This window comes from Oryza glaberrima, chromosome 4 (assembly GCF_000147395.1).
Source record: "Oryza glaberrima chromosome 4, OglaRS2, whole genome shotgun sequence".
NCBI classification, from domain to species: Eukaryota; Viridiplantae; Streptophyta; class Magnoliopsida; order Poales; family Poaceae; genus Oryza; species Oryza glaberrima.
The window spans coordinates 8,612,168-8,631,498 of record NC_068329.1 but is presented as its reverse complement, the minus strand read 5'-3'; the positions used below and the strand labels follow the sequence as shown (position 1 = coordinate 8,631,498).

The 19,331-nt window shown below is 45.7% G+C and overlaps 2 protein-coding genes and 2 long non-coding RNA genes across 5 annotated transcripts; 3 read left to right on the top strand and 1 right to left on the bottom strand.

Moving 5' to 3' along the window:
• Positions 1 to 2,192: 2,192 nt before the first annotated feature.
• LOC127769366 (uncharacterized) lies at positions 2,193 to 4,059 on the top strand. 2 transcript variants are annotated; one of them, XR_008016780.1, is made up of 2 exons: positions 2,193 to 2,424; positions 3,743 to 4,059. It is a non-coding gene; the product is annotated as an uncharacterized LOC127769366 (long non-coding RNA). The 2 variants fall into 2 exon arrangements; XR_008016781.1 differs by having other exon boundaries at positions 3,706 to 4,059.
• Positions 3,705 to 5,779, bottom strand: LOC127769368 (uncharacterized). Its single transcript, XR_008016782.1, has 2 exons — positions 5,496 to 5,779; positions 3,705 to 5,391 (listed from the first exon to the last, which is right to left on the bottom strand). It is a non-coding gene; the product is annotated as an uncharacterized LOC127769368 (long non-coding RNA).
• Positions 5,780 to 7,478: 1,699 nt separating this feature from the next.
• LOC127772037 (uncharacterized) lies at positions 7,479 to 9,090 on the top strand. The gene has a single exon (XM_052298009.1). The coding sequence runs from the start codon at positions 7,511 to 7,513 to the stop codon at positions 8,609 to 8,611; it is 1,101 nt and encodes a 366-aa protein (XP_052153969.1). The 5' UTR covers positions 7,479 to 7,510; the 3' UTR covers positions 8,612 to 9,090.
• Positions 9,091 to 12,688: 3,598 nt separating this feature from the next.
• On the top strand, positions 12,689 to 15,703 carry LOC127769592 (uncharacterized). Its single transcript, XM_052295183.1, has one exon. The coding sequence runs from the start codon at positions 13,865 to 13,867 to the stop codon at positions 15,089 to 15,091; it is 1,227 nt and encodes a 408-aa protein (XP_052151143.1). The 5' UTR covers positions 12,689 to 13,864; the 3' UTR covers positions 15,092 to 15,703.
• Positions 15,704 to 19,331: the final 3,628 nt, after the last annotated feature.

Sequence of the window (19,331 nt, the reverse complement as noted above, 5' to 3'; positions counted from 1 at the left end):
GGCAAATAAAACAGAGAGAGAGGGACGATGTATACAAACGATTTTATATATACCAGCTTTAAGATATGGATCTCGATCGCTGGTAATTCTGCGTCCGTTCCGTCCGTTTGTTGCAGATTTCGTACTGGATACGGTCGATTACTACGATTATTTCCATGAATGGCTACGCGAGTCTCATCGACGCCTACAAAGTAAAGTTCCCACACTACGGCCCTGTTTGGATCCGGAGGACTATTAAATAGCCCTCCGGAATCTTAATATTTAGAAGTATTAAACATAGATTACTGACAAAACCCATTTCATAACCCTAAGGCTATTTTATGAGACGAATCTAACGAGGTATATTAATCCATGATTTGCTACAGTGATGCTATAGTAATCAATCACTAATCATAGATTAATTTACATCATTAGATTCGTCTCGCAAAATAGTCTAGGGGTTATAGAATCGGTTTTGTCGATAATCTACGTTTAATACTCCTAAATAGCAAGATTCTGGAGGACTATTCAAAGCCTACATATGCAAAAAAAAATCCAGCACAATTACCGTGTATTTCAAGCAAAGAGATTTTAATCACCGGAGTGGAATATCCACCCGGATTATTGCATATATCAACAAAATAATTATAAAAAATTAAAACTTTTGATATCTCTATTTCTACTAGCAAAAGTACACAAGCGCTGCAACGGGAAGTAGTTGGAAGTGTACAGACCAGAAAAATATGCAATTAATTAAAATACAAATTTGCTGAAATATTTGGTATTTTTAAGTAATAATTTTATTTTTCCTTAATACAAAGATGCGCTCCTTACGTATTCCCGAAAATTCACAAGTAAAGTAAGTGTGAGAAATAAAATGACATGGTTAAATTTAATTTTATTAAATTCTCCATGATTAGTTACGCTCTTTGAAATTTTATTGGAATTTCCAGAGCTTAATTGCTGATTTTAATAATGCAAACATTATTTAACAATTATTTAATTGGAAAAAGAATCAAAATCTTTCCTTGTAGGTTTGGGCTGAATATGGAAAAGTTCATTGCGTTCCCTCTTGTCTATTCTATGTGGCTGGCCTGTTTCCTTCTGCGTTCAAGTCCATTTTGCATCCTCTCGCTATACGCGGTCCATCCGGCGGCTCAACAGGCCGGTGGCCCGACGCGGGGGAAGCTGGAGCCGTCCGATTAAATGGATGGTCTAGATTAATCCTAACCTAAATAAATAGTGGGCACCCAAAACCTAACCCTAATTTCATCTCCCCCTACCCCCCCCCCCCCCCCCCCCCCGCGGTGCTCGACCTTCCCCCGAGCAGCAGCGGCGGCGCCCTTCCTCCCATGAGCAGTGGCGGTGCCCTCCCCCACCACCGGCGGCGGATCTAGCGGGAGGGGAGGCGACGGCGCGCTCCCCTCCGCCGGATCCAGCGGGAGGGGAGCCGCCGGCGACCTGGCGTCCCTGCGACGGTGACAGCGCCGACGATTCGGCGACAACCCCTTCGATCTAATTTTTGGATATATTTGCGTATATGCTTTCTCCGGTTTTATTTGTGTGATTGAATTCCGATTGACATTTTTTTTGGGGGGGCGGGGGGTGGGGTTGATTGAATTCCGATTAGGATTTGGGGGTGCGACGGACGAAAAATTGGTGTACATTCGAGGTGATGAACGGAAAAATACGAATCTTTTAATTTGTTAAGCTCTCTATCTCTATTTCTATCACTATCTCTATCTCTATCTCTACTACTTAAAAAGATAAGAGGTGTTTATGTCATCTTTGCGAAAAACCGGGCAAAAAAACCGAAAAAAATACGAATCTATCAGATAAAAAAAGGGTGAAAAAAAGGGCAAAAAGAAAAATGAATCCAACTCCGTCGACGCGGTAAAAAGAGGGCGAAAAGAATAAAAAAAACAAATCTGTCCGATTAAAAAAAATTATGTGGCGTGTTGTCCGTGCGAAAAAAATGGGCGAAAAGAAAGACGCGATAAAAACTAGACAGTCCCAAAAAGGGAATTGCTAAAATTGGCTGCGTGCTGATTTATTTGTCTTTGTTAGCTGAATTTGTGGCCATGGATTTTTTTTGTTCAAGATTCGTGCACAAGCCAAGCCCAAGTAAGAGAGAAGGCCCCCGTGCTCCTGTTGTTCACGGGCCCAGCCCAAATCAGAGAGATGCGACCCCGTTTCGTCGTGCCGTCGTCGTGTCCTCTCTTCAGCCACACACGCGCCCACCTCGCCGATTTCTCCTCCACGCACGGGATGAACTCATGAAAGAGTGAGTAACCCGAGAAGCTGTCAGTGAGAGAGAGAAGCCGTCGATGGGGGAGGAGGCGGCGAAGCGGCAGCAGCATCCGCGATGATGTCGGCGTCCGTTCCGCCGGGCGGAGCCCCTGGTCACGGCGGAGCCCGCGGCCAAGGATTTGCGCCGTGTTTTTGGTATTCTTTTTTCGCTCCAATTTTTTTTTCTTGGGGGAATGGAGCAGGCAGCTTGTGGGAGCTAGATAGATCAAAGGACCATGTATTTCTCACCGATCTGTTGCAGGGAATGGAGCTTAAGGAGTTTCCGATAGATAATTTTCTGCATTCTCTTATAACCTTTGCAGTTGATGCTCTAGTTTGAGGTAGGGAAGGATCTTCTGCCTATTTTTATTTGCGAAGGATGTTATCTATAACATCATTTTTTTCAAAAAAAAAAAAAAACTTGGTGTTGTGATGTTAGCTGAAAGATCGTTATGCTGGATCTTTTTGCTGATATCATGTGAGCTCTCTGCAGAGCCATGACTGTATGAACTGTCTCTCTGATTTATTTTTTGTTTGTGATTTTTCCAGAAAAAAAAACTTGAGATACAGATTCATACTAAACAGAAATTGAGTGCTCTTGGCATGGAATAGTAAAGAACGTGTGTCAGGGCTATTTGTTTTTGTGCATACCAGTTTCTACGGTGGTGAACCTAGAACAAAAATTAACCGGGTCCCATACATAATAATTATCTAATTTTTAACTGATATACTAATTAACATAACATAAATTAGTTAGAATTAGATAATCTACCAGGCTCACAGGATTTTTAACATGACATAATTTTTATCACTTTTGTAATTTTGTTTTTGTTTTGTTTTTTGTGTTTTTGTTTTATTTTGCTTTTGAAATAATTTCTTTTGTGTTTTTGTTTTTTGTTTTTGTCATATAAAATGAGTATAGTTTATTTGTTTTTGTCAATTTTTTTTACTTTTGATGAAATGAGCATATTTTCTAAAGTAATAAAATGTTTGGTGCTGATTTGCGCTGCCATGGTTCTTGCTATTTCTGAGAGGATTTGTTTTTGTTTTTGTTCGATTTTTAGAACTTTGGTACATAATAATCAAGCTGATGCGCTATTTACATGATAGTAACTATAAAATCAATTTTGTTTCTCTGCCAGTTCTTGTAATTTTTACTAAGAAATGTCAAATTTCACTTGATAAAGTTTTATTTATTGCTATTTTTGTGAGCTATTAGTAGTACATTGTTTTGTCGGCCATTTATATTTTCTATGGGAGTCGTGTTTTGCTTCGACTGGTGTGGGAGGAACGCTTTGTCTGCAGATTTTTTTATTTTTATGTTGTATCAGATCAGGTTAGCCGAGGAATTCAGTTGACTTTGAGAATGTTAAAAGTATTTAGTTTCGTTAGAAATAAGTTTGTTAGCCCTATTTTGTTTAAGCCTAGTTGTGTCAGGTCGCGATTGGGGGGTTGACGAGTTGTCCCGATACAGCATGGCAGTGGTGAACCGACAACAAGCCACTGATGATGGAGGGGGAGTGGAAGAGGAGATAAGAAAGGAAATAATGCTCGGAAGCCTACTAGAGGGTGCGCGATTGGGCAAATAAGCCTAGACATAGGGGCGTGTGTTTGGGCGAAATGCTTGCAGCTTGCGGGGCAGCAGGAGGTGATTTTAGAGTTTGCTTCAAAAAATAAAAGTAAGTGATCATAATCTATTTGCTTGGTCATGTAGATAGAATCTTATAAAACTAGTTGATACCCCGCGCGTTGCTGCGGGCATAGAAGTACAATTATCAATGTGCAACATTAGTGCAAACAATCTAAATAAATTTGCTTATAATTTGCTGAGAATCTCTTAATGATAGTTCTGATCCCACTGATGTATGATAGTATATGAAATCTTCATCTGCTGGCCGAAATTTCAAAATAGAGAAACAATAGTATACAGTAAAGATCTGATTGCTTGTGAACGTTTAGAATGAAAGAAACAAAAGCCTAAAAAATTATATATTTATTAGGCATCATTACTATAATTCATAAAATTGTATGCTTCCAGATCATGGATTGCTGCATACCTTAGCAAAAATAAACCTTCACCTAATGTGGATGGTTCAAAATCTAAAAGATGACCCAATATTATATATGAGCATTGAGGGAAGCATCAAGCATACATAGGAGTTGGGCACTTGACATCCGGATCACTTATAGTATTTGTTAAGAGATTACCAACAAAATAATTCCATTTAATCAATTGAAATGTGAATGGGATCATGGCACCTGGAAGCTTAACTTTCTATATGCCCTCAATCTGTCTGAAATATCATAGCTCAAATTGTATACCAAATTACCAACTGCATATATGACTTATGAAACAAAAGCAGTTACAATTAGATGGAATAGCATAAAACAAATATGTGCAGATTGATCTGGCTCTAGCTTTAGAAATACAATTACATATTACATATATTTGAGCTATCCAATTTTAAGAGTTTTTCAGCTCATCTGCAACAGAAAATATGTAAAGTATAAAACCCGTCACAGATTTTTTTTTTAAATGAACTGGCACCGGTGTGTCAATTTCATTGAATATATAGTGGAAAAAAAAGGGGCAACAATTACACGAAACCCGCCACAAAATTTCGCTGTAAAAAAACCCATCTAATGGGGGTTAATCAAAGTATCCAGATAGTTTCTCAAATAGAAATATTTAATATGGGATATTTTCAAAAAGCTTATATGAAATGGAGAAAAACAGCCAGACCTAAAATCTTAGCCAAAGAACAATATATTTTGGATCCACAGATGGCCTTCACCTGAAAATCCTGTTAATTAGAACTCTGGAGTAAATGATGCATGCAGACAATTAGAGACTGAAGGTTGCAAAGTCAAGGCCTTAGTGTAGCATCTATTAACTTGTAATCAACAGGAAACAAACAGGGATCATCAAGGAACTCACGAATGCTTAGAATTTTAGGAGCGGATGATTCGATGGCTGCTTACCACCTCAATTTACTGGCAGTGCAGCTTTAAAGCCCATGAAAGTGGACTGGGATAGGAGATAATTAACAGAAACATGAGACATATCAGAGATGATGTAAAAATCTCTATGCAAAGGAACACAACAACTGCTTTGTTTGGTGCCTACACATTGCAATGTATATCAACCAATCAGATATGGGAACAAAGTATCATCAAAGAAGGTCAGCTACATGGGTATCATCAAAGAACTTAAGAACTTCCTGGACCTGGTTGGCACTATATATCGTTGACGCGGGCGATAAGATGAGGGCGAGAGAGACATCGAGCAGTGCCGGCTCCCAATCTCCCATCGATGCGCTGAACTGATGAGGCTAGCTAGGACAGCTAGCTGCTGATAGAAACGTATGTTGCCAGCAGCTAGATCAACGATGATATCGCAGAGATTAGTGGTGGAATAAAAACATGCGTTAGGTGAAAGGAGCATAAAAAGGAATCAAACATGGCATTAAAATTTAAACATAGCCCCTCGGCTTCCCTTTGATGGCGACGGTTTCATTGACGGACAATACGATTATTATTCAATCGGTTTCATAAAAAAAAAATCATAGAAGAAGAAGAGATCATGCCTGGTCGATGGGGGGAGACGGTGGATGCTATTCATGGTGAGCTGAAGAGTGAAGAGGATGCACGACGCCGACGCTCCACCTCGCCGCGCGCTGTCCCTACCACCACCGCGCCGCACTACGCCGCCGGCGCCGCTCCGACTCAGGAAGTCAGGAGGATGAGACCCACCGAACCCTAAATCCTTTATTGGGCTGCGATAGACGGCCTCCTGGGCTGCGATAGATTGACATGGGCCTCCTGTGGTGGAAGCAATATATGGACCTCACGTGCTGTGTTCAATCAAACCTGAGTTTTTTCATCCGACGGTTCAGATGAGATCTAATATACCGATCCAACGGTTGTGAATTAATGATGACGTGGAACATTAAGGTGTGAGTTTTAGGAGTTAATTGCACTTAGTGGGGGATAACTTTATAGGAAGAAGGGATATTATATGGTTATCTCAAAATAGATAGGAGTTACATTTTGTATCATTTTGTGAGCTATTAATTTATTTGTATGTGATTTTGATATTGAGAAATGGGTATTTGTTATGAGAACTTCTTTTCCACAGTTTACATCTGTTCGATGACATTCTGCTATCCACTTCTCCTTCCTTAATTAATGTTTTCCTTTTATGGTGCTAGTATATGCCACAAATGCTTATTTTTCTGGGAATAATTACTATTGAATTTCTTAAAGTGCAGGAATGATTCAATCTAGTACTCATGTTGGGGTAAAATGAGTACTCATTCTGATTTTGGTAAAATTCTATCCCTAATTTTCTAAGCTAATACTCATTGTGAATTTTGTGACCACAAAATTCAATATGAAGATGTACAAGATTTTCTTTCTGTCACAAATTGGAACATAAATATTTGCATCTTGGTAACTAACTAAAATGTACAGATTTTTGCAGGGTCTAATATTGCGTTATGGATGACCAGGAAGCTAACAGGAAACGTCAATCTTGTGATGTTCTGGCTGATCTTCCTGTGGAGATAATGGTCAATCTAGTTAGGCACTAGTAATTAGGTGGTTATAGTGCTTTGCTTTCTTTTCAAGGGTTTTGGTTCACAGAACTAAAATTTGAACACAACAGACTACAGTTTTTTCATAGCCAGACGTATGTTCAGAGTTACTCCCTCCGTCCCAAAAAAAAAAAAAAAAGACAAACTCTGAGTTTCCGTGTCCTACTTTCACTGTCCGTCTTATATAAAATTTTTTTATAATTCGTATTTCATTGTTGTGAGATGATAAAACATGATTAATATTTTATGCGTGACTTGTCTTTTTATTTTTTTCATAATTTTTTTAAATAAGACAAACGGTCAAACGTTAGGCACGGAAACCAGGTTTGTCTTTTTTTTTTTTTTGAGACGGAGGGAGTAGCTACTAAACAGAGCTTTTGTTGCAAAGCCTGATATGTTTTGTTACGTGGACAGTGGTTGGGCTAGTGTTTTTTCAAGCCCGTTTGTTTGTTGGACCTTTTATAATAGCCAAAGGAAAAAGTACACCGAAGGTCCCTCAACTTGTCATCAAGTTACAAAATCATCCCCTAACCGCAAAACCAGATATCCGGCATCTCCTGACTAATCAAAACCGATCACAATAGGTCATTCGGTGGTTTTGGCTCCGGTTTTGGTCTACGTGACGGCTAATTCAGCGTGGGACCTAAATGGACTCCACATGTGAGATGCCACGTCAATCTCTCTCCCTTCCTCCTCTCTCTCTCTCTCTCTCACTCTTCTCTTCTCCTCATCCGACGCCGCGAGGAGGGCAGCGCCGTGACGGCAGCCGGCAGCACGGCGGCCGAGAAGCTCACGCTCTTGGCGATGCCGCTACCGCCAAGGAGGAGGAGGTGAGGCGAAAGCCAGGCGGCGGCGGCGGCGGGCACGTTGTCCATGCCGAACTGGGTGCTCTCGTCATCGGAGTCGTCGGAGTGGTGGTGCTTGCGATGGGATGTGCAGGCGGTGGTGGTGGAGGCGAAGCGATGTACTCCAGCAGGCGAAGTGATGGCTTCGGCGGGCTCGTGGTGGCGGAGCGGCGGCATCGGTGGGCGAGCACGGCTGCGGAGAGGCGGCGTCAGCGAGTGAGAGCGGTGGCGGAGCGGCGGCAGCTCCGAGCGGCAGCCATCTCGTGGAGCAGAGGGACGGGGGGCTCGGCGGGCGAGCGGCGGCTCCGAGCGGCAGCCATCTCCGAGAGGCGGGCTCCTCCCCTGCCGGCCGCCGGCCCTCCTCCCACGCCGGCCGCCGGCGCGCACCGACGCGGCGCCCGGCCCCGCCTCCACCTCCGTGCTCACCTCATGTCGCGCGTCGTGGAGAGGGACACCTCGTCGGCGTGGTTCTTGGGCTCGTTGTTCCGCGTCGACGAGGCACGCCGCTACATCGTGGACAAGGTCCTGCCGCACCCGTGGTACCGCGCCATCTGCGTCGCCGGCGCCGACCGCCCCGTGGGATCCATATCCGTTAACCCGGCGGACGACCTCCGGGAGCCCGACGAGTCCGAGACCGGCGGCCTCCGCTCCCGCTGTTGCAGGGCCTCCGTCGGGTACCGGGTGGCGCACGTGCACTGGGGTCGCGGCGTGGTGACGCGGGCGGTGAGGGCGACAGCGGAGGTGGTGTCCGCGGAGTGGCCGTGGCTGGAGAGGCTGGAAGCCGTCGCCGACGTGGAGAACCCGGCTGGCCGCCGGGCGGCTGCAAAACGTTATTTTGTTTCCCACTACAGACTGAATGGATGGAAGTCACGAACACTGGAAGATTGGTCTAATGGAAGATGAATCTTTTATCAGTTTCGTTGGGGGCAATCAAGTCAGTCTATATTTGGCTATTTGTATTAGAGATAATCTCGTAGAATCAGCATCATAAACAGGGCGAAAAAAAGGCTCATCGGAGACATCTGAAAAGAGGGCGAAAAATAATAGAAAAACGAATTTGTCCGATTCCAAAAAAATAAGAAATTATGTGACGCGGTAAAAAAACTGTATCCTATTATATGTGACACGGTTAAAAAAATGTGACGCGGTGAAAAAACAAATCGAATCCGATTCCAACAGCACGATAAAAAAAATCAGGCGAAAAAAAAACGAATATGTCCGATTCCACAAAAATAGGAAACAAACTCCTGTCCGTTTCCATTTGGACCGAATAGGACTTGGTACATTAGTTTCCGTTTGGGCCGAATAGGACTTGTTTGAATTATACAAGTCCTATTCGGTTAGCATCACCAGGAGCACAAGTGCATATATACATGCATAGTATAATCACAGGCAGCCTTATAGCATTTAGCACTGATAAAAGGCAAAACAGCATATAACTCTCCATTATACCAATATGTGCCACCGAGAGTTCCACGCCTATGTCGATCCCAGGTAATCCAACAACTCTCTTGTATGCATTTTACTTTCGTTTGTTGAACGTGAGATTGTGTAGTTAATAATACTACATATTACCTATAGTAAGCACTTTACACCAGCAGCATCATAAGGATCATATATACTGGACATATGATATAAGAATTTATAAGAGTAAAATACACAGCCGGTCCTTAAAGTTGGAGCGAGGTGTCACTTAGGTCCATGATCTTGAAAAATTGGCATTGGAGGTCCCCCATCTTGTTTAAGTGACTCATTGAGGTCCAAAGGACATATAACCGGGTTGACTGGCTTACGTAGCGGTCTAGCGTGGCAACATATTTGTATTTTGCGCTCCCCCTCTTTTGCTTCCCCGTGTTCGATCCAACGAGAGCACCGGTGGACTGGGAGGCCGGTGGTAGGGAGCACGGTTGCCGTCGGCGGGCGGCGGGAGCAGCGGCGGTGGGCAAGCGTGGTGGCGGGTTGCGAGTGGAGCGGCAGTGGGCAAAGCAGCGGGTGCAAAGATGTTGATGCGAAAAACACACACTGCCCTGGGAGATCTGCTTAGCTCCAGTGCAGGTCCAAAGGTTGATGAGATGCGGTTGGCCAGTCAGTTTGATCCTGCAACTGACAAGACATACAAACAGCAGATCAATGAGCCGATCGGCTGACCAGCCGATGGAGCAATTCCAACCGATGCCGATACCAGCCGATAGTGATAGGGTTTTGAGCAATCGGCTATATGTCCAATGTATATAATGATATGAAGGCAATCGGCTGGTGATAATATAATATAGCAATATAATCCAGTAGAAACCAATCAGCTAACAATATGATATAGTAGAACAAGTATTGATCCGAAGGTTAAAACATACATCGGCTGGAGGTCCGATGTCATAAAATCCACAAGATTAGATAGATCAATGAAACCTTTGTTGTCATCGGCTAAATCCAACTTATATTCATATGCAATCCTTATAAGCCGATGCAACGTTTAGATAACTTATCGGCTAGCACCCCAATAAAACACTAGCATGAACCTATCGGCTTAACAAGACTTATATTATCAACAACAATCTAGTAGGTCAAACCTAACCGATGCAGCACGAGATTGTATATGATAATCTAATACTCGATGAGCCGATAGATCTGCCTAATGTGATGGATATAACAAATCTATTTACATCAGCATTGTGATTGTAGAGATATATCGGCTAAGACAGAAGATCGGACCTAATTGAGACAGTCCCAACTAAACCGATGCGTCTCTAAACACAATATAATTGGAGATAGAATTGAGATATCAAGTAGGCAAATATATCAACCAAACCAGAGCGATCCAAGAGATCAAAGCAATACAGCCTTGAACAACACCAATGAGACGATAGATTCACTAGGGCCGGCGGAACGTAGGACTTACCCCTTCGCCGGAGATCGAAAGTCGATGCAGCCCCGCGTTAGGTGACAAGTTCCGTCGAATGATAAGTAAAAACCTTGGTAAAGAGGGTGGCGATGCGCCGAGAGTTGTTGTATTGATCGAGAGATAGATTACAATGACCCTGGGTGCACATATTTATACCCATGGGTAGATACTAGTCCTTGTCGGACAAGAAAGAAACTTCCCTAAAGATAAAAGGAAACTAACAAACTATTCCTAATTAATAAATAACTTGCCATGTCGCATCCTCCTTGAACTCGGACTCTTCTGGATAAATTTCCTTTAGTTGATCCGACTCCACCAAGAACACAACTAATAGCGGTTTGATGACTCCCATCGGCCGATTCCAAGACTCTGAAACCGATACTGACTATAAGCCAATGATAACTTCGGGCTTACCAAATTTTGGCATTAACAAAAGGCCGGCAGGCGAACCGGGAAAGAAGAGGAGGGCGACGCTGCAACAGCGGTCGGCGGCTGCAGCGGGGAAGCACGGTGGCGGCCAAAGATGGGCCCGAGGAGGCTACAGATGGGTTGGGAGGAGACAAGTAGAGGTGTGGGGCGAGAAGGGAGATGAGATCCGGTGACGCGACGGCGGCGACGACGCAAGAGAAGGGGGGGGCGGCGATGGCAGTAGCACAAGGGAGAGCGAAGAGGACGGGGGTGCACAACAGCTCGAACGTGGTGGCAGCGCGGCCGGCCGAGGGCCGCCCGTGGACAAAGTAGCCGCTGCTGGAGCCGTGCAAGCAGCGTCGCCACCGGGAGCTGGAACAAGCAGAGTGGCAGCGTCGGCGGGCGAGGGCGGCTGCGAAGCGGCGACGACGGGCTAGTAGTGACTCCGGACGCGGGCGGAGCAGAGGAGCAGGTGAGCGGGTGGGAGGGGCCACACGCGTACTGGGAGGGAGGCCGATGGCGAGCACGTGCGGAGAAAGAGGAGGAGGGTGGCCGGTGGCGAACGCATGTGGAGAGAGAGGAGGCGGAGAGGCCGGCGGCACTACGTTTTGCTCGGCCTCGTCGTCTCCCGTGCGCCACCTTTGCCGCTACTCGCGCGTGTCATGCTAGTGTGCTGCTTGCTACTGGCGCTCGCGGCGCCGTTAGTAGCGGCGGCGGCGCGGCATGACTACAGCTACGCACTGGCGTTGACCACCACGAATACGGGAGCGCCGGTGGACCTAGGAGGCCGGCGGCAAGTGAGCACGGTAGCCGTCGGCGGGGTACCGCATGTGCACGTGTTGGTGCATGCCGCCGTCAGCGCATTCCTGCGTGCGCCACGCGATGAAGGGGTTCAATCGAACACGGGGAAGCAAATGGGGGGGAGGCAAAATGCAATTATATTGCCACGCTGGACCGCCACGTAAGCCAGTCAACCTAGACAAAGGTCCTTTGGATCTCAATGAAACACTAAAACAAGATCAAGGATCGTAATGTCGGTTTTTCAAGATCATGGACCTAAGTGACACCTCTCTCCAACTTTAAAGACCGGCCGTGTATTTTACTCGATTTATAATATATCACTCTATAAGAAATATGCAAGTTTAAATCAACTATACATACTGTAATAAAAATAACAAATTAACTCTAACTTGTATAAAATTCATAGTAAAATTCATTGTTTTGTTATAATTTATAAAATTCTAATTTTAGATTGATATGTTACGCACTAATCTATTTTATTATTTTTTCAAATTTACATATAACTAATTTACTTGAGATGCAATAAGCGAGTGAGTAATAATTAAAAGAGTACGTTTTCGTCCTAACCATCAAAAAAGAGAGAACTCCAATCACCAAGTACACATGGGCCTCCTAGATGCGTCTAGGTGGCGGAGCAGGACAACGCTTTATGACCTTGGAAAAAGTACACCAAAGGCCCCTCAACTTGTCATCAAATTACAAAATCGTCCCTAAACCGTAAAACCGGATACAACGCGTCCCCTAACTTATAAAACCAGTGCAAACTAGGTCTCTGGTCTCTCGGTGGTTTTGACTCCGGTTTTATCCGACGTGGCAGCTGACCCAAATGGGTCCCACATGTCAGCCCCTTCTTCCCCTCCTCTCTCTTCCTCTCTCATCCCTTTCCACGGAGATGGTGACGGAGAGCAGCTAGGCGCGGGCGACGGGGTAGCAGCTGGGCGCGGCCGACGGCCGGCGGGAGAGGAGCTGGGCGCGGCCGTCGGCCTGCGGGGAGGAGCAGGAGACGGCCGGCGAGGGTGGAGATGGGCGCGGCCGGCAGCCGCGGGGGGGGAGCTAGGCGGCGGTGGTGGGAGGTCCATGGTGATGGGCTCAAGGAGGTAGAGGCGGCGACAACGCTGGAGCAGATCGGACTGGCGACGACCGCGGACGCGTAGGAGACCTCGGGGCCAGCGGGATTCGGGCACGGGTGGAAGGAGATTGGCACGGCGAGGTCGCGCTCGGATGGGCGTCGAGCGGCGGAGCTTGCACCAGAGTTCGGCGGCTCTAGCTTGCGGTGGAAGAAGGGGACCAGCGTTCCGATGCAGGGAAGGGGCTCAAGGAGGCGGAGGTGGCGGCTACTGGGTCCGTTGGCAGAGGCGGACGAGGCCGGCGGGGACGGGCTTCGGGGCTCCCAGGCCAGGCGAAGGCGGCAGAGCGGCGCTTGCTGTGGGGAACAGAGGCACGGCGATTCGACTTCCGCCGCCGCCGATTCCGCCTCCGCTGTCGATTCCGCGTTCATCGATTCGGCTTCCGCCGTCGCCGATTCCGCCTCAGCCGTCGATTCCGCCTCCACCGATTCGGTTTCCGCCGCCGCCGATTCCGCCTCCACTGATTCGGCTTCCGCCGCCGCCGATTCCGTCTCAGCCGTCGATTCCGCCTCCACCGATTCGGCTTCCATCGCTGCCGATTCCCAATTCCACACCTCCGTTGTCAATTCCGCCTCCACCATGCTAGGAGCAAAGGGAGAGAAGAGGGAAGAGGAAGAGAGTGGAGGGGAAGAAGGGGCTCAAAACCGCCAAGGCACTTAGTTTATACTGGTTTTATAAGTTGGGGGACAAGTTGTATCCGGTTTTGCGGTTTAAGGACAATTGTAATTCGATGACAAGTTGAGGGACCTTCGGTGTACTTTTTCCTATGACCTTCTAGTCTCATCAACCCGGCCCATTTGCCGTCAGAGGCCGCGCAGCACGAAAAGAACCGACCACCAAAGCAAGCGGTCGTAGCACATCCCTGTAGCCATACCCACCTGCTGCCGATCCCCACCTGCTACCGATCCGCCGCCGCCGCCAATGGCCGGGCTGCCAGCTCTCACCGACGACGTCCTCGCCGAGATCCTCGTCCGCGTGCCCTCGTCGTGCGACCTCGCGCGGGCCTCCGCGGCGTGCAGCTCCTTCTGCCGCATCGCCACCTCCCCGCGGTTCCTCCGCCGCTTCCGCTCGCTCCACGCGCCGCTGCCGCTCGGCGTCCTGTGCCCCGATGGCGCCGCCGCCTTCCAACCCGCCATGCCCCCGCACCCGTCGGCCCCCGCCGCCCGCGCCCTCGCCCTCGCCGCGGACTTCGCCTTCTCCTTCCTCCCTCCGCCCGCCCGCGCCTGGCTCCTCCGCGACCACCGCGACGGCCGGTTCCTCCTCGACCGCGCGCTCGCCGGCGGCTCCACCGCCTTCACCGATGTCGCTGTCTGCGACCCCCTCTTCCGGCGGTACGTTCTGCTCCCGCCCATACCCGACGACCTTGCCGCCTCCGTCCAAAATCCATACCTCCAGCGCGGCGGCGATGGTGGTCTGCAATCCCGCAGTAGCGAGATCTTCCTGGCATCTTGCGGCAGTGACGCAGGAGGCGAGGAGCCATTGTTCGCTGTGATCTGGATGGCGTGCTGCCGAGGGAAGCTGGTCGCGTTCTTCTTTTCATCTGAATCCCAACAGTGGCGTGCTCTTTCACCTCCCGAACACTATGCTTTGAGTACGAGGAGAGTCATGGGCGTTCGACTCGGACAGCGCAACCATGCTCATGGGTGCTTCTACTGGATGATAACCCTCACCCATAGGTGGCTTGTATTAGACACTCGCCGAATGGAGTTCTTGGTTGTGGATATCTCTCCTGTCCTTTCAGGCCGCGCAATGATGTTCAGTAATCAGATTATCACTCTGGAATCAATGGATGGATGGACTATCGTTGTTGTCGCAGATGTTTTCCGGTCAGATAAACGATGTGTCCTGTATTTTTATAAGTTCATGTATTTCAGTGACCGGTGGCAACTGCAGAGCAAAATTAACTTGCCTGAGGAATGGGGCTATCGATTTAGAGGCATCATAGGTGCATCTGAATGTTACTTATTTATAAAGCTTGATCACCCCAAACAGAACTTGGGAGATCCAGTTCAGCAGAATGCTATGTATTTCATGTTTGATATCAAGACCATGCAGCTTGGGAGGTTCTCTGAGATATGTTCTGGTACTGTCAGCGAAGCCTATCTTTACACTGGTTTTCCACCATCACAGTCGCTACCCAGTGTTTGATGCAGTAAGCTTGTTCTTTTTGCTTGCAGCTATCAATTTACATCGTTCTATTATTTCATGTTACTTTTTGATTATCTTGTTTAGGGGAATATTTTATTGTAATATCCGCTACTTCTTGTATTTTATTTGAATAAATATGCAGATAACACATGTAGACGGTTTTATATCTTTTATGATTGTTTCCTTTCACTAGCAAATATGCCCGTGCGTTGCACCGGCTGAATATCGGCTAAATATGAATGGTTAAGATTGCTGCATAAAAATCTTGAATTTGTACACACCTCACAAATATCTCCAAATTTTATACAGGGAAATATCAAAACATATTTCATATTGTATACACATTCAGATTCATGTCGTATCTCAAACTTTATAATTCATGCGTGAGATATTTCAAATTTTCTACACGTTCAAAACATATTCCAACTTTCACAAATTTTCACAAATGGGGGAGGGGGGGCAGTTATAGATCTGACTTAACCATCCTCTGCAAAAGAAAAAAGGTAAAAGCCATCCGCAATGGCAAAGAAACATGCACTTTCATTTATCTAAAAATAATTTACTGAGTGACCAAATAATTGATCATAATTTCCCAACAATTTTAAATGTCTTAAAATAGTGACAAATAAGTTTCTGTAATTCTAAAATTAATTAAATCAGTTGCTTAAAAAATAAACTGATTTCGGCCTAAAAGGCTCGAACCGGCCTGCACTGTGCGGCATACAAGTGCTTGTGCTAGTGCACAGCGGCCCAGCCGATAGTGCCAGCCCGTGAAGACGTGGCGGCCCAGCCAAGCTAGAAGTCCTAGCGAGCAGCACAGGCGACCCAATGCGGGAGAGAGAATGGCCGTCCTAGATTGCAGCTGTTCCGGCATGTCCCTAATCCCATTATCTTCTCTTCTCCCTAATCTCCTTCTCTCCGGCACGTCCGAGCAAGCGAGTAGCAGCTGAAATGGTCAATTAGGCCTTGGGGGGGGGGGGTGAATAGGCGAATTTAAAACTTTATGCGGAAGCTAAAACTGAAATAAGGTCGAAAAGTCTGATCCACAGTCAGACTATCCGAAAATATCAGATAGTCTGATGTTGGATCAGACCACCAATGAAGCACAACAAGTAGATCTATCACACAAACAAGAGTAAAGCACAAACAGCGACTAGATCTATAGCGGCACAATTAAGCAAAGCTAAAAGGAGTATGAAGGGAGATCACCAATGATGAAGTTCACGAAGTTGTTCCTGGAGTTCAAATCCTTGAGGGGATTCTACTCTCTGTTGAGGAGCTCACTAAGAGCCGGGTCTTTGCTAACCCTTTTCTCAAGAGGTTGCACTAAGCACTCCTTCTTCCACTAAGGGGTATCTCTTTCCTTGCGGAGGCGAGATCCGGCCTTCACAAACTTCTCTCGGCCAACCACACGTAGATCGGTGGCTCGGGAGTGACACCTAGCCGTCTAGGAGTCCTCAACCTCCAAGAGTAACAAACACCACACAACTCTTGGTCAAACCCTAGTGCTCAAGATCGAGTGAAACACACACTAGGCCCTCAAACACCAAATCCACAACCACCAAGATCCACCATACAAAGAACAAGGAGGGATTTGAGAGAGGGAGAAAGAGCTCAAAGATCCAAAGCACCTTAGCACCAAGCTCAACCCAAAGTGAATGAGAATGAAATGAGTTGGGTAACCCTAGAAAAGGGTTAGGTGGGGGTATTTATAGATCCTCGAAAAATGTGGCCATTGGAGGGGAATCTTTTAGCCCACGTCGGATAGTCTGATACAAGATCGGATAGTCCGATATTTTAAACCTCCAAGGCAACGAGAAACAGAGAACGAAGTTCCATGAACTTTCAGACTTTTCGTGACATCGGACTATCTGATGTTAAATCGGAGTATCTGATATTTTAGAAGCAAAAACTTCGTCCTCAAACAGAGACTCAAGTTCTATGAAATTTCGGAGTCTCTGTATCATCGGACTATCTGATCCGACATCGGATACTCCGATACTTAGAAAAACTCACTCGATAGGATTTTTTCAAATCAAGACAGAGAGTGAAGTTCTGTGAAAAATCGGATAGTCCGATACATCGGATAGTCTGATTTCAAATCGGATAGTCTGATGTTGCTCAAGTAAAACTGCAATAACTTTTTACTCGGAACTCTGATTTCGAAGATCTTGGACTCTATGGAAAGCTAGTTTCGTGGGCTATCAAACCCAACATAAAACATGGTCCAAAACCTTCAAGAGATGTTGAAAAACTTGCAAAGAAACCCGGTGTAAGTGTTGTGACAAGTGAAACAACTCGGGATTGAAATTTTGACTTAGGTTTTTCAACTCACACAAAGATGAAGCATTTTGAGCACTAGTATTCTACCAATAATATGCATGTGGTATCCCTCTTAATAGTACGACATTCCTACGACACAATGTAAGGTAAAAGATACAATATACCATTTGATCATTGCCGCATTGCATCGTGATATCGCATTCATGGGGTATGCATCTCATTACAACATGTCGAGGACATAACAACCTTCACATTTACTTGAATAAAAGTGTTAGTCCTCTCTAATCGCATTGTAGTCAATCATCAAAATCATTAGGGGCCTAGATGTACTTTCAATCTCCCCCTTTTTGGTGATTGATGACAATACGATTAGATCACAAGAGAGAATGAATATAATAGATGATTTTGGTGCAAAGATTTAGTAAAAGCTCCCCCTAAAAGTGTGCATTAAAGCAAGTAGAGAGCTCCCCCTAAATCTTTGCATCCACATTGAAGCTCACAAGACAACAAATATATCACATTACATCCTAAGCATTCATAATTAAACAATAATGTCTTACAAAGCATTAAACTAACTTAAGAAACACATATCTCTCATACAAATAAAAACCACTCATGATCGACCATAATAAATAAAAGGATAGATCTTCTCCCCCTTTGGCATCTAAGCACCAAAAAGGGAGGATTTTTGCTGGAATTTTGATGAAAACATTTTGCAAACTTTTGGAAATGAATTTTTTAAGGGAATTGCACCGGGAATTTTGAAGAGATTCAATTTTTCATAACTTTTGATGGGAGTTGGAGAGAAAGGAATGGTCGAACATTTAGGCCCCATTTGAGTTCATGGCTAGCACACAATCAACCACACAAAACAATAGCCACAAGTCAAATGGATGATCCAAAGATCAAATGAGAGTGAATTATCATGAGACAAGATGATTCACCCTCGAGAGAGGGAATGTACGAATCTATAGCAAATTGTGCAAGGACTAAGATTCATTAGAGAATGAGATCCCCGTACACATAGATTCAAGCTATCCACTTAGATTATGACTAGTGTTCATTCATGAATTGAATGTTCACTTTGTCATGATGTGGCATGCAATCCTATTCTAGTAATTGAAAACAAATGCATGCAAAAGATCAAGCCACATTCCGAGAATCCAAGATATTTAGTTCACTTCTCAACTCACAAAACCTAGCTTCATCTAGAGGCTTGGTGAAGATATCCGCCAATTGTTTGTCGGTTCTCACATGTTGGATGTCTATGTCGCCTCTTGTGGAATGGTCTCTCAAGAAATGGTGGCGAATATCTATATGTTTGGTTCGGGAATGTTGGACGGGATTATTGGCTATCTTAATGGCGCTCTCATTGTCACATAGGAGTGGGATTTTGGACACATTGAGGCCATAGTCTCTCAAGGTTTGCTTCATCCAAAGAAGTTGAGCACAACAACTCCCCGCCGAAATGTATTCCGCTTCGGCGGTCGATAGGGCGACGGAGTTTTGCTTCTTGGAAGACCAAGAAACAAGGGACCTACCCAAGAATTGGCAAGTACCCGATGTGCTTTTCCTATCCACTTTGCACCCGGCATAATCCGCATCGGCATAACCAATGAGATCAAACCTCGCTCCCTTAGGATACCAAAGACCAAGATTAGGTGTGTGCACTAAATATCTAAGAATTCTCTTCACGGCCACAAGGTGACACTCCTTTGGAGCGGCTTGAAATCTTGCACACATGCACACACTAAGCATAATATTGGGCCTAGATGCACAAAGGTAAAGGAGTGAGCCAATGATGGAACGGTATACCTTTTGGTCGACGTCTTTACCTTGCTCGTTGAGGTCGAGGTGGCCATTTGATGGCATGGGAGTGTGGATTGGCTTCGCATTCTCCATTCCAAACTTCTTGAGCATGTCCTTTAAATACTTTGTTTGGCAAATGAAAGTTCCT

What these genes read in the sequence shown, in the direction of transcription:
- LOC127772037 (XM_052298009.1), top strand. Translation starts at nt 7,511, where the DNA reads ATGGACTCCACATGTGAGATGCCACGTCAATCTCTCTCCCTTCCTCCT.
- LOC127769592 (XM_052295183.1), top strand. Translation starts at nt 13,865, where the DNA reads ATGGCCGGGCTGCCAGCTCTCACCGACGACGTCCTCGCCGAGATCCTC.